This window comes from Notolepis coatsorum (assembly GCF_963971535.1).
Source record: "Notolepis coatsorum genome assembly, chromosome: 11".
Classification (NCBI taxonomy): Eukaryota; Metazoa; Chordata; class Actinopteri; order Aulopiformes; family Paralepididae; genus Notolepis; species Notolepis coatsorum.
The window spans coordinates 82,958,805-82,972,787 of record NC_140175.1 but is presented as its reverse complement, the minus strand read 5'-3'; the positions used below and the strand labels follow the sequence as shown (position 1 = coordinate 82,972,787).

General features: G+C 40.8%; 1 protein-coding gene across 1 annotated transcript in view; it reads right to left on the bottom strand.

Annotated features, from left to right (window-relative positions):
• Positions 1–10,724: 10,724 nt before the first annotated feature.
• Positions 10,725–13,983, bottom strand: part of scai (suppressor of cancer cell invasion) — a gene marked incomplete at its 3' end in the record, with an annotated part of 71,701 nt that continues 68,442 nt past the window's right edge. Inside the window, exons 14-16 of the mRNA XM_084324434.1 lie at positions 12,163–12,336; positions 11,516–11,616; positions 10,725–10,871 (exon numbers count right to left, since the gene is read on the bottom strand). Of these exons, the coding sequence (XP_084180560.1) occupies positions 10,725–10,871; positions 11,516–11,616; positions 12,163–12,336 (422 nt within the window). The remainder of the gene's footprint in view (positions 10,872–11,515; positions 11,617–12,162; positions 12,337–13,983) is intronic.

Sequence of the window (13,983 nt, the reverse complement as noted above, 5' to 3'; positions counted from 1 at the left end):
ATTGAATATGATGGATGTGTTTAAATGCATTTAACAAACGCCTTGCTGTTGCCGGCCAGCTATTTGAAAACCAGTACACAGGGTCTCCTGTAAATGATTGTTAAATGTGTGTATCCTATGAATTCACCATTTGATTTCCATCCTTTCTCTCCTGATTGATCCCAGGTGCTCTACTGGTGAGGATGGTTTAGATGCTCTTAAAGCTAGCCGCCCAGTCTATTTTTATAATGAGAGAATGAGCGGTCATTCTTTCCTTGTCCATGTCAAATGTTTCCCATGCCACACCCACTGCCTGGTCACTGTCAGATATCGTTCTCTCTCTCTCCACTTGTTATTCTCCTTCAAATTCTTATTGTGGATATTCAGAATATGTAAAAAAAGAAGCAGTGAAGCTAGACCAGCACTCTCGGGTTCAAGAATTTAATGGCAGCCTGAAACAAACATGTTTCGGAATTACATATTCCTTCTTCAGTGTTATAGCTTGCAAGCTATAACACTTCGGAATTACATATTCCTTCTTCAGTGTTATAGCTTGCAACACTGACACTGGGTGCTGAAATCCCATTAAGTATTATGTAAAAAAGAAGCAGTGAAGCTAGACCAGCACTCTCAGGTTCAAGAATTTAATGGCAGCCTGAAACAAACATGTTTCGGAATTACATATTCCTTCTTCAGTGTTATAGCTTGCAAGCTATAACACTTCGGAATTACATATTCCTTCTTCAGTGTTATAGCTTGCAAGCTATAACACTGAAGAAGGAATATGTAATTCCGAAACATGTTTGTTTCAGGCTGCCATTAAATTCTTGAACCTGAGAGTGCTGGTCTAGCTTCACTGCTTCTTTTTTACATAATACTTAATGGGATTTCAGCACCCAGTGTCGAATCTTGAGAGCGCGGTCTAACTTGACATTGGATATTCAGAATATGAAATTATTATCGCCAAATTCAGGTGATGAATATACAGCGTTGAAGTTCGTAAAATCATTAGAATCGTAAGCTCAATGGGTTGGTTATTTCCCAGATCTAGGTATCCCCTTGTTAAAAATGTCCCTAGAATCATGAATGAAGGACAACTAATAGAGACTCTAATAACATGACAGGGTCATCGGACATAGGCTTAACAGTTTAATTGTCTTGTTCTGATTTAAATTGAGCTTTAACAGAGTTTCTTCATTCTGTTTGCGGTCCCTCACTAGTTCAAAGTCAATGTAACTCAAACGCAGCAGAATTTTCTCACTCTCTCCCCAAACGATAAGAGCAGACAATCCAAGTTGGATCCAAATGGAACACGTCTCATGTCATGCGATATCATCTCTGAATGCTCTTGTTTTCTCCAATGCCCCTAGTGTGGCATTGTTAAGAACAATCCTATTGTAAGTCTTTGAAAATATGGTCTAAAATCAGGAAGAATTGTTTATCTCAGCCACCTCTTCTCCCCCTCTATTATAGATGATTCTTTTGATATATTATGGAAAAAGACTGGTAGAATAAATATGAAAGCCCTTTATAGATGCAATATTTCCAACATTTGAACAGCTGCTAAATAAATGTGACTACCAAAATCCTACTTAAAATGAAGTTATATTATTCATAGTTCTATTAAAGCAAATACTCCCCTCCTTTCCTAACTTGCCAGATGAGTCACTCATGGAATCTTTGTTTTCCTTTGAGCCATCAAGAAGGGGTGCGATATCTTTTTCCTATGATCTCTTCACTAGAGATTATGATTGGCATGCAAGGGGGATTTAGGGGTGGCTTTGATGGCAGAGCATTGGGAAGAGGCCTCAATTTGTGCCCGACAGCCTTATTCAGTTTATCGTTCTGCATTTTTCAAAAGCTAAACTTTCTAAAATGTTCCCAAATGTAGATCCACATGTGACGGATGCAGACTTTCTCCGGTATCTCCATCTCCAGCACACACATTTTGGTAGTGTCCTGACCTGTCCACTTACTGGAGTTCAATCTTAAAACACTGTCGGAGGTCTTGGAAATGGAAATTCAGCTCTAGATCCACTATTTCCCCTCTATAAATATTAATTGGACAAAATACATAAATAAATCACCTTGCTGTTGTGAAAATATAGAGGTGCAATTTCAGTGAGCTTTTCCTTTCCAATTTCCATCGACTTTCATTGTAAATGTGGATGGGAAATGCTCACTGAAATTGCACCTCTGTTTTCACTTCTAGTGATGGTAGGGTGAGGATTTCTATTTTCTTTGAAACCTCAAGAGGCCGGACTTGAACACCATCCATACGACACCATAAGTCCTTCTTGGGTATTCTCCACTACATGTTTTAGCAGTTTTGACGAGCTTTCTTGTAGGTAAAAAAAATCTAAATAAATAAGTCTCTGACTCCTACAATACTATGCATAATGCAAATAAACACGCCCCATTCCAACACTGAAGATGCATCACTGTAGTTCAGTCATAATGCCAAATAGGTGCCTTTATTTCCTTTTATCTGGCAATACACAGGACAAAAAAAAATACAATTATTGATCTCAATCGTCGTTGAGATGGAAAAGTTAGTCAACCAGTCTTTGGCACTTTCTATTCTAAACAAACATGCTGCTGTATAGAGGGTAGCAGGTCACCATCAGCGAGTGCACATCTTTGACTGAAATATTGAAAATACAGCTGACAGTATGACACTATGAAAATCACACAAACAAGCAAGTAACACGTGGGGGGACGACCAATCTTTCAGGGTAACTTGTGCAAGTATGAAAAATGTATTCAAACAGACCCCCAAAAGATGTCCGGGCAGGGAAGAAAAGTGGTTTGATCGATTGGCAGTTTCAGTGATATAATCCCAAGATGTTTCTATGACTCTGGCTCCGTCACATGCAGCGGCAGCCATTTGTGCTTTTCTGTGTGAATAATTACATAGATAATTAAATAACATGGATTTGGTGGTTTACCAATATGCAAGGCAGACACTGACACTTGGGGAACATTCTTTTAAATAAATATCAACACAAGGCTGGACAAAAAGAAAACATTAAATCCTTCACGTGTTTCCAAATGGCTACAGAATATAGCCGCCATGTCAGCGATGTTTGTTTTTCCATACAAAAGCAGATTTTTTTTTTTTATTGCAAATCAGCAGGGTTTCCTAAGCCAATGTAGCCAAAGGCAACATGCGAACCAACCCAGATTGCATTGCACACAACAGCAAAGATATCACTCAATAATAATTACTATCGAGTCAACGGCTACTTGGATAGGAATGTTTTGTTTGGATATTGTGGGTGATCACAGTGTCCATCTTGCATAAGGTTTGCTCTCTCTAGACTAGTAGAACTAGGTATGAATGATCAGCCACCAGAACTGGCTCAACATCCACACCGACCAGGTGATCATGTACTGATCAGCAGCCAACTTATATAGAAGTTAACTCAACACATTCTCATGGCTAACCTGGGGCATGTTTTTCAGTATAAAATGTCAAATACCAAGAGAAATGTTACTGTGCAATCTCCACTGAAAAAAAAAACACATCCCACTGCTATGTCACAAAAAAATTATTACATGAAGGCCGACATGTAGCTGTTTACGGAGCTCTGGTTCAAGGGGTATGCATGTCATTTACACCAGGTTTCTGAAGCATCCCTAATGACAACCATAAGAGCACCACAGACAACAAATCTCAAGGATGGCTGAGGCATAAAAATGAACAATTGTCAAAACTTTTTTCTTTCTTTGCAGTAGAGGGAAGCCTACAGGTCGTAAAGAAAAGACAGTTAAGAAAAAAAGCATGGCATCTCTAGGAGTCAGGTATATAGAACCACTGACTCCACAACTCTTTGCAAAAAAATTAAATAAAAACAGAATCACAAAAAAAAAGATCTCGTGTGAGGGTTGGCAAGAACCGTAAGATGGGTTGACTTTTGCATCTTTTTTTTTTTTTTTAACCCACAGCACAACAAACAAAGATCATAATAATATTAAGATCATAACTCCATAGAGTAAAGTGCAAGGCTACTATATCTTAATCAACATTGTTACCAACACAAAATAAATGGAAGTGGATATTACAATGACAACAATGGAAATAGTCAAATCTATGCATAATTAGCCCACTCTTTTTTTTTTTTTTACGCACAATGGAGAAAACAGTGGTGGTTCTCCTCTGCTTCTCTTCAAGTCCTTGGAATGTTGGAATGTTATGGTCGGAACAATGGCAAGAAAAAGAAAAGTCCAAAGAACAAGGGAGTGGCCCTATTACCATGATCAGTTAGCTCATTACGATGATCAGTTAGCTCATTAACACGATCAGTTAGCTCATTAACATGATCAGTTAGCTCATTAACAGGATCAGTTAGCTCATTTACATGATCAGATAGCTCATTAACACGATCAGTTCGCTCATTTACATGATCAGTTAGCACAACTTCCTGTTTCATCACACAGTATAGACACATACTAAACAACGAACACACCTGTTGCCAAAACATTTTTTTTAACAGAATCTGTACACATACAGTAACATTTGTTTAATTATACATAAATAGAAACACTAAAAAATACTGATTCTTCTTACTTGTCTTTTGAATTCAAAAATCTATCAAACTAATTGCGTCATCGCTGCATAATTTAAACTGGTTGGTTGCGGGCGGTTTTGCACCGCCAACTGGTCTCATCATCAGCATCATCACAAGCCCAATTACAATGCTCGTCTCCAAAGTGGATCAAAGCTGGAACGAACTTAGTAAAATACCACGGGTTGACAGTTCTGACAGACATGCAAAGAAACTGAAAAGGCAACAGCATGCCAAAGATAAAGTAATTTAAAAGGAGGGGATTATGACATAAGAAATGCTAAGAGAGCGAAGGTAGTATACGTCTGGAACGGTTACAAGATCACACCAAGGTCGTCATTAAAGTTGGACTGGAATCAAACTAGTCCAGAATTTCATTCATTCAGGATGGTCATCAAATGTAAACTTTTTATGTGCGAGATGGCAATTCAGACTAAAACTAAAACATTTTCTTTCCTGTAGTCTTGGAGTGAATTCTCAGGGCTCTATTTTGTTGCAGGCTGATTTGTCAGTTGCAAATTTAAAGGATCAGTGTGTAGGATTTAGGGGAATCTATTGGTAGAAATATAATATATTAATAATTGTGTTCTCATTAGTGAATAATCACCTGAAACTAATCGTTGTGTTTTCGTTAGCTTAGAATGAGCCCTTAATTTGTTTCTAGCTGAGAAGACAACGTTACAAAAGCAAATGGTCAAAACAACAGACAGAATTCACTAACCAACGAATGACTGATGAGATAATAATACAAACGTCAGAGGGGATGCAATCTGCAACCTCACTGCTAAATGGCAGTAAATCCTACACACTGGTCCTTTAAATAATATTGCGAAAACGCGTGTGCTTCCAGATGTGGGGTGCGAGTGACAGTTGACATGTTTAAGGCCAACCTATCGAAGTGTATGCTGCCTCCCCTCATATTGGAATGCTTCTCAACTTTTCTTGGGTTACAATCTATGCAGATATTAATTGGATTTGTCTTAAATATGTTAATGAATAAAAATTATGAATTTTGATAAGTGTACAGGCCATATTAAGTGCGGTATGACTTCCCCCCCCCCTTCCATTTATTGATATTGGAATGATTATGAATGGGTAGAACTGGCCTATAATGATGATATGGGCGAGTGGCAGAGTATATATTGCAGCTGAATGTCCAGAGTTTGTCCTTGATTGAAGTTCTGACGGAGCCCCTGTGTGACCTTTTCTCAGCCATTACGAAACTGTCAATATGCTGCACCTTGGTGGCGTTATTTCTAAACCTAGCCGCATTTCTGGCAGACGCTCTCTGATTGGCCACTGACGCGTTTGCCCAATCGCGTGACGAGCTGTGTCTTTGCCCATTTCCACGTCAAACAGCCTGCAAACTACCTGGCGTTCTATCGCCATGCTCTAAGACCAACTCGAACCTTAACCAACTTCGAAAGAGTGCCTAAGCTTAACCGTCGAAAGAACTTGCCGTCACGCTCTAAGACAAACTCTAACCTTAACCAACTTCGAAAGAGTGCCTAAACTTAACCAGTGTAGAAACAGGCGTCGGCCAATCAGAGAGCGTCTTGCCAGAAATGCGTCTAGGTTTAGAAATAACGCACCTTGGTGCACTGTTCTAAACTGTCAATATGCTGCACCTTGGTGCACTGTTCTAAACTGTCAATATGCTGCACCTTGGTGCACTGTTCTAAACTGTCAATATGCTGCACCTTGGTGCACTGTTCTAAACTGTCAATATGCTGCACCTTGGGCACTGTTTTAAACTGTCAACATGCTGCACCTTGGTGCCCTGTTCTAAACTGTCAATATGCTGCACCTTGGTGCACTGTTCTAAACTGTCAACATGCTGCACCTTGGTGCTGTTTTAAACGCAATATGCTGCACCTTGGTGCCCTGTTTTAAACGCAATATGCTGCACCTTGGTGCCCTGTTTTAAACGCAATATGCTGCACCTTGGTGCACTGTTCTAAACTCAATATGCTGCACCTTGGTGCACTGTTCTAAACTCAATATGCTGCACCTTGGTGCCGTTTTAAACGCAATATGCTGCACCTTGGTGCCCTGTTTTAAACTCAATGCTGCACCTTGGTGCACTGTTTTAAACTCAATATGCTGCACCTTGGTGCCCTGTTTTAAACTCAATATGCTGCACCTTGGTGCCCTGTTTTAAACTCAATATGCTGCACCTTGGTGCACTGTTTTAAACTCAATATGCTGCACCTTGGTGCACTGTTTTAAACTCAATATGCTGCACCTTGGTGCACTGTTTTAAACTGTCAACATGCTGCACATTGGTTCATTGTTTTAAACGCAATAAGCTGCACCTTGGTGCACCGTTTTAAATTGTCAATATGCTGCACCTTGGTACGCAGTTTAAAACAGTCAATATACTGCACCTTGGTGCACTGTTTTAAATAGTCAATATGCTGAACTTGGTGTACCGTTTGAAAAGGGGGATGAGAAGAGCTGATTTCATTGGCCATAATTCAAGCCAGCCCCAACCACACAGTCTAGTAATGTATGATCTCCTACTTCAACCCTTTTTGCAAGTGTGTGGCGCCAGGGATTTGCTTGCATCTCTGGTCACCAAATTACCACAAATATGTGTGCGCCAGCGCACTGAACTCACACATGCACTTGCGTATAGATTAACAAAAATAGAGCCCTCAATTCGGGTTGGCTGTACAATAAAACGATACACCTCCAGTAAAACTGTCCAGTCAAATTGCCAAAGGAATATGCTTGCAAGGCTTAAGTCTATGTAATATTATAAGGAGATGGAGCACTGCAGTAGGTTTGTGGAGAAATCCACAACACTACAGATGGTGACAACAAATGACACTACTTGCTACAAAATAAACTATTCCAAAATAATGAAATGAGATCTGATTTTATACTGAGTTATACAGATAATTGACTGCATTTTGAGGTCAAATGTGAGTTTTAAAGATGTCAAAACATCTTAAATAATTATGTATTTTTAATTAAATAAATTAATCACAATCTCTACCAAAAGGGAATCGCACAGTGAGTGGTTGCCATGGTAACTAAAGACTGACAACCACAGGATGACCCATGAGTAGAAGCTGGTCTAAAGTGAAAAAAACATTTTCTATTAAGAAATTGTCCTTTTCTGTGTTGCCAGTAATTTACCAGTGACTTAAAATATCAAAGAAAAACAATATGTGTAACAAATTTGTAGATACGGATGACCCTATAATCAAGATGGCGGCAGAATGAACCCACTTCTCTTTAGACACTCTGGTTATACTTCAGTTCAGCCTTGCAAAGACAAAAGTAACTCCTAATCTGATATATTAATCTGCTACTTAGTAGGCCGATAAATTACTTGATGTGATGTGTTGTTCTTTATCACAGTTAACTGAATGGATCCCATCAAGGCCACTCTCAGATATATCTTACGTTCCAAAAACATGCTGATGGCCTCCTTTCCAAAGGATGTTTTCCCCAACCGTGCCACAACATCGCTGATGGTGTCGTAGCAGGTCTCAGATAACATCAATTCAATTTAAATTCATATAATTTGAAATATAATCAAAGAAACAGCTCCCACACGTTCACTTGTACTTAAAGTATCCAAGTTACTGATTTTTCTTGTAAATAGCTTAATTTTGTTTGTATTCACATTTCCACCCAAATACGTTTTCTATTGCTCTATAGTCTACAAGCTGAATACATGTCCTACCTCATTTAATCTTTGCAAAGTCCAGTTTCAGTTTTCTTTGCTCTTGCAAGTTTACATCCCATCTGTGTTAAGTTTTACCTTCGGTTTCGGCAAAGTCGTAATGAGTCTGACCTCCTTTGATCGACAGGCTTGTTTCGATCTTGAGGGAGATCGTAGAGACTAGGCCTGTTCCTGACTAAGGATTTGTATAGTCGACTTTGATTGGCCAAAATGTGCCGATAGTCGACTGGTAATTTTTTTTTTAAATTATTATAAATATATATATATATTTTCTATCATTCCATTTGGGCTGTGGGGGTGCTTAATGTCTGAAAGAGTAGACTGAAGGCTTCCTATCCTCTGCGAAAGCATGCAATTGGTCCACTGATGCATCTTGATATTTGTCTAGTGTGTTCATTAGACTGGTGAAATCCTCTTTCAGTGCCTCTGTGCCCGTTTTCTTAGGCAGTTAGCCTCGCTGGTATGCGCGCCATTAGCATTAGCCACGCTTCTAGGCCTCTTTGCTTTTGGAAAGAATTATAAAAAAAATGTAATAAAGTATTATTATAATTATATATATATTTTTTGCATTCGACTAAGAGGTTGGCAGTCGACTATGGCTCCTTTAGATCGATTAGTCGACTATTCGACTAGTCAGGGTCAGCCCTAATAGAGACCAATCAAATTGAAGCACAAAGGCACGCTTACACGCCTCCTGTGCACTTTTCTTGTGTTCTACGTCATCCCTGTGCTGGTGGAATGCTCGCGCGTCCTCATGCACATGCTGGAAAAACATGCAATGCACCATTTTCGGGGATCCATTTTTCATACTGTGCTCTATAGCGCCGATTTCATCAACTAGTGGTCAAACACTAGAAATGCCGTTTAGGTAGAAGGACCATCATCAGGTTATAAACTGATTGTAACCTGATGAAGGTCTTTGTACTAAAAGGTTGTTCCTAATACAAAATTTAAGAATTGCAAGTGAACAAGACACCGTGTGGGAGCTCTTTGACTCTTGATTATCGACCCTCAAGTCTTCTACACACCCGTCACCTTGGGACTCAGGTGTGCAAAAGTTCTACTGTTTCATTGAAATTCAATATAATCCAAATGAACAAAAGCCACAATGTGGTACAGTATGTACAGTGTAGGTTGTTTTTTGCAATGACCCAGCAGGCACCAATAAGGTAAACACCAACATGTGACAATGTGTGACCCAACCAGACAGAATTGAAAAAGGCAGAAGAAACCTTTTGAGTTTGTACGAGCTGAGTTCCATCTCCTTCTGAAGTGATAGACTCAAGTACGCACCATTTCATCCCTGTCCGTTTCTTTGAGTTGCCGTGAAGCAGGTTGACCCCCAAAAAAACCTTCCCCTTAAAAAGTTAAGTTGTCCCTTATGTCCTTAAAAAGGTGATTTGTGAATACTGATTAAGAGAACAACGTTTGCCTTATTGCATCCAAAGTACGCAATGGAATAACTTATCTTATTATTTGTGGTGGTAAGAGCCTGTGAGGAGAGGGTTAGGTTTCTTAGGTTGTTTGTGGTGGTAGGAGGCTGGGAGGGTTAGTTAGGTTGTTTGTGGTGGTAGGAGGCTGGGAGGGTTAGTTAGGTTGTTTGTGGTGGTAGGAGGCTGGGAGGGTTAGTTAGGTTGTTTGTGGTGGTAGGAGGCTGGGAGGGTTCGTTAGGTTGTTTGTGGTGGTAGGAGGCTGGGAGGGTTAGTTAGGTTGTTTGTGGTGGTAGGAGGCTGGAAGGGTTGGGGTTAGTTAGGTTGTTTGTGGTGGTAGGAGGCTGCCACAAATAGATCTATGCATGGGAAACACTGCATGACAACTGCAGTAACCATTATCCGGATGCCGTACCATGTGATGGTGATTAAACACTGACAAACATAATACTTGCATGCTTCAATCTCCTTTTGCTTTCACTGCAGAAAATCTGTGTTTGCGAGGGACATTATGCCACTCCTGCACAGAGTAGAGCTAAATGGTCATTCATCAAAGCAATCTGTACACAAACATTAACTCAAATCCCCCAGCGACGGTTCTACGCTACTAGAAAACACCCCTCGCATCCAGATAAAAGTATTCAAGAAAGACAACGAAAGGCTGCCACATCATTTCCGTCTCGTTTAAACTTCCCGATTATCTGAGGTGTAAAATGTTTCAACGTCGTGTTTTCATAGTCTTGACTGTGTTCTCAGAGCCTGTCACTTCCTTTGTGAACATGGTATGACTCCGGGTAGTTTGAGACCGTGTCAAATGGAAGATTTAGGCTATGCCATATCTAAGCTCTCTTGGTTTTGATCTATATGAACATGTTCTGTGTGGCACTATGTTTGCATCTACAAGTGCTAATTAAAATACAGGACATGAAACTGTGCTGATTTAGTCATTTCATTACCTGTAAAAATGGTTGGGGCTCTGGCATGTGTGTGTGTTTATCTGGCTCTACATGTACATCTGCGGGAGGTGGGGGTGGTGATGGAGGTGGGGGTTCAGTAAGTCTCCAGTGAGTCACTCCAGAAAAGGCTCTGCACGTCCAGCATGGTGGCCAGCTCCAAGATCTGCTTCTGTAGGAGGCTGCTCTCCACCGTGTCTTGTACAGGGAGCTCAGGGTAAGACTCCGGGAAGCTCCTGGACTCCTGCAAAACACCACACGAGTACAACAAGATTCAGATTCAATTCAAATGTATTGTCATCATACAGCACAAGTACAGTACAACTGTGTAGTATCGCCCTCGTGTTCAAAAGGTGTAACTTCATACTGAATCTACTGTATTTTCAATGGACAATGATGGAAGTTAATTCAAATAAAATACTTTTCGTTAATCAATTTGAAAAATATTTAAGAATCCAGGTCCTTGGCCTGCTGTCAACCTGTGTGCGATGTCTCATCCAAAACGGCTCTGTAGTTTGCTAGAATTGCTGCAGACAAACAGACACACCGACTACATTATCTCCTCCACGCTTCCACCTGGTGGAGAGAACTAGGGCTAGACAGATATCGATAAAGACTTTCACCAATAAATATTTGTGCTAAAACTGCCACATATATATCAGTGTTTAATGTTTTTGTTCTAATAGATGAGAACATGCCTCGACATGTTGATTATCTCCCACCAGGTGGCAGCCTGGTTTGGATGTGCATGCGTTTGTTCTGTTGCATCCGTCTGCAGTTAATCTAGCATAATACTGGGTCCGATCTGCTTAATACAGTATTTGTTGTGCACGTCGATGGCAAAGGAAACCTGAGTTGTGGAATATAGTTCCAAGGCTGGTAACTCACCCGGAACAGCTTATGCAGTCTCAACGCAGCAGAGCAAAAGACGAAGCGAATCAGCAGCAGACGAAGGAACTCATCACCAAAGAATTGAAGAAAGGCTTGGTCTGTGAAGACAAGCAGTATTCAGTCCATCGCTTCTACTACACATCCTATAAAACAACACAAGTCAATGAGCAATACTGATCGCTGCTTCAGGGTTCAAACATACCGGTAAGTTATTTAAAGTTAAAAGGAACACGCCGACATTATCGCTTACCGTCTTTCTCCAGAGTCAGACTAGAAGATGGATACCAATTTCCTCTCTGTGCGTTCAGTAGAAAGCTATCTGGCTGCAAGCTAGCCTAGCTTAGCACGAATGAATAGAAGCGGATATGGAACACTAGCCTAGCTTAAAACTCCAGGAGGGGTGTTTTTTGGCTAACAGCTAGGCTAGCTGGTCCGTATCCGCTTCCATTAATTTGTGCTAAGCTAGGCTAGGTCACAGCCGGATAGCTTTCTACTGAACGCACACAGAGAGGAAATTGGTATTTATCTACTTGTCTGACTTCGGAGAGGATGGTAAAGAGGATTTCCCATAATGTTGGCGTGTAATTGCATCAAGTAACAAGGGATCAAGCCAGACAAGGTGCTGCGGGTCGGCTGTGTGCTACCTATGGTCCGTGACCGCGTTATCATCTGGCCAATGTCGTGGTTCACTTTCTGAAGGAACTCCTGCGCTCTGTCCCACAGTCCTTGTCGCACACTGTTCAAGCCACACACTGAGAAAAAAGCATGGAGCGGGCAATAGAGGAAGAGTGTGAACAGACTGCCGCGCTGAGATTGATCTGAAAAGAAAACGGAAAAACCACAAGCATCACATTAGATTAGATTCAAATGTATTCATTGTACAGCAGCACAAGTACAATACAATGAAAATAAGTCTGCATCTAACCAGAGTGCAAGGTAACGGTAAAGTGCAATAACAATATACAATGTACAAGTGATTAAACTGGAGTGTATATTAAAAAAGTACTACTGAGTAATGATGCTAATCAGATGTGTGCAGACTGTTCTAGTATTAGTATGTACAGTGATACAGATATAAGAATACTATGGTAGCAGCCACACTGCCAGTGTATAACTAGTAAGAGTAGGTAAGGTAAGGGATAGATACTGATATATACAGGTATGTTCAGACAGATGTGGATACATATACAGTATACCTTCGCATGGGGTATGTCTGAGAGTGTTGCATTTATTTATTTTGCATTTATTTTAAAAAGTGTTGGACCTTATGATGTCCTTGTTTTGTTCTTGAATTATTGTGATGTTTCTTCTTGACTTGTTTAAAGAAGACGTGTACGGCCCATGGGGACATTAACGTGTGTTGTCGGGCCTTACAAATACATTAGATTTGATTTGATTTACAGCAAATATAAATATACAGTCAGGTCCATAAATATTTGGACATTGACACAATTTGCACAATTTTGGCTCTGTACACAATGGACTTGAAATGAAACAATCAACATGTGCTTTAAGTGCAGACTTTCAGCTTTAATTTGAGGGTATTCACATCCAAATCAGATGAACAGTGTAGGAATTATAACAGTTTCTACATGTGAAGGTCCCATGTTTTTAAGGGACCAAAAGTAACTGGACAAACTAACAATCCATAAATAAAATTGTCACTTTTTTTCTTTTGATCTTTTTCCCCCTCCTTTTTCCTCCGATTTTCTCCCATCCCAATGTTAGTCGTTATGCCAATTCCCAATCCCCTTCCTGGTCGCTGCGCACTTACCCCCCACAGTTGGTCTGGGAGAGTGGAGGCTATCACGTGCTTCCTCCGACACACGTCTAGCCAATCAACCGCTTCTTTTCACCTGGCAGCGCGGACTCTCACTGAGAGCGTGTAACGTGTGGAAGGATCACACTACCGCCCTTAGATCCTATACGCGCTTAGCAGGCGCCCCGACCGAACTGTAGGAGTCGCTGTTTACAACGACCCGGACCCACCCCGCCAGCTTCTCCCACCCTCTAATACTGCCAATTGTATTAGTGTGAACGGCCAGCCAAGCTGGTGACAACGCCGGAGCTGTGAGCTGGACTCGAACAGGCGAATCCAGCGTCTCCGGGGTTGGTGACGAACGCAATCTCCGCTACGCCACCTGACCACCCTATAAAATGGTCACTTTCAATACATGGCTGCAAATCCTTTGCAGTCGATAACAGCCTGAAGTCTGGACCCCATAGAAATCACCAGACAGAGTTTCGTCCCTGGTGATGCTCTGCCAGGCCTCTACTGCAACTGTCTTCAGTTCCTGCTTGTTCTTGGGGTATTTTCCCTTCAGTTTTGTCTTCAGCAAGTGAAATGCATGCTCAATTGGATTCAGGTCAGGTGCTTGACTTGGCCATTGCATAACAATCCACTTCTTTGCCTTAAAAAAGTTGGTTGCTTTCGCAGTATGCTTCGGGTCATTGTCTGTACTGTG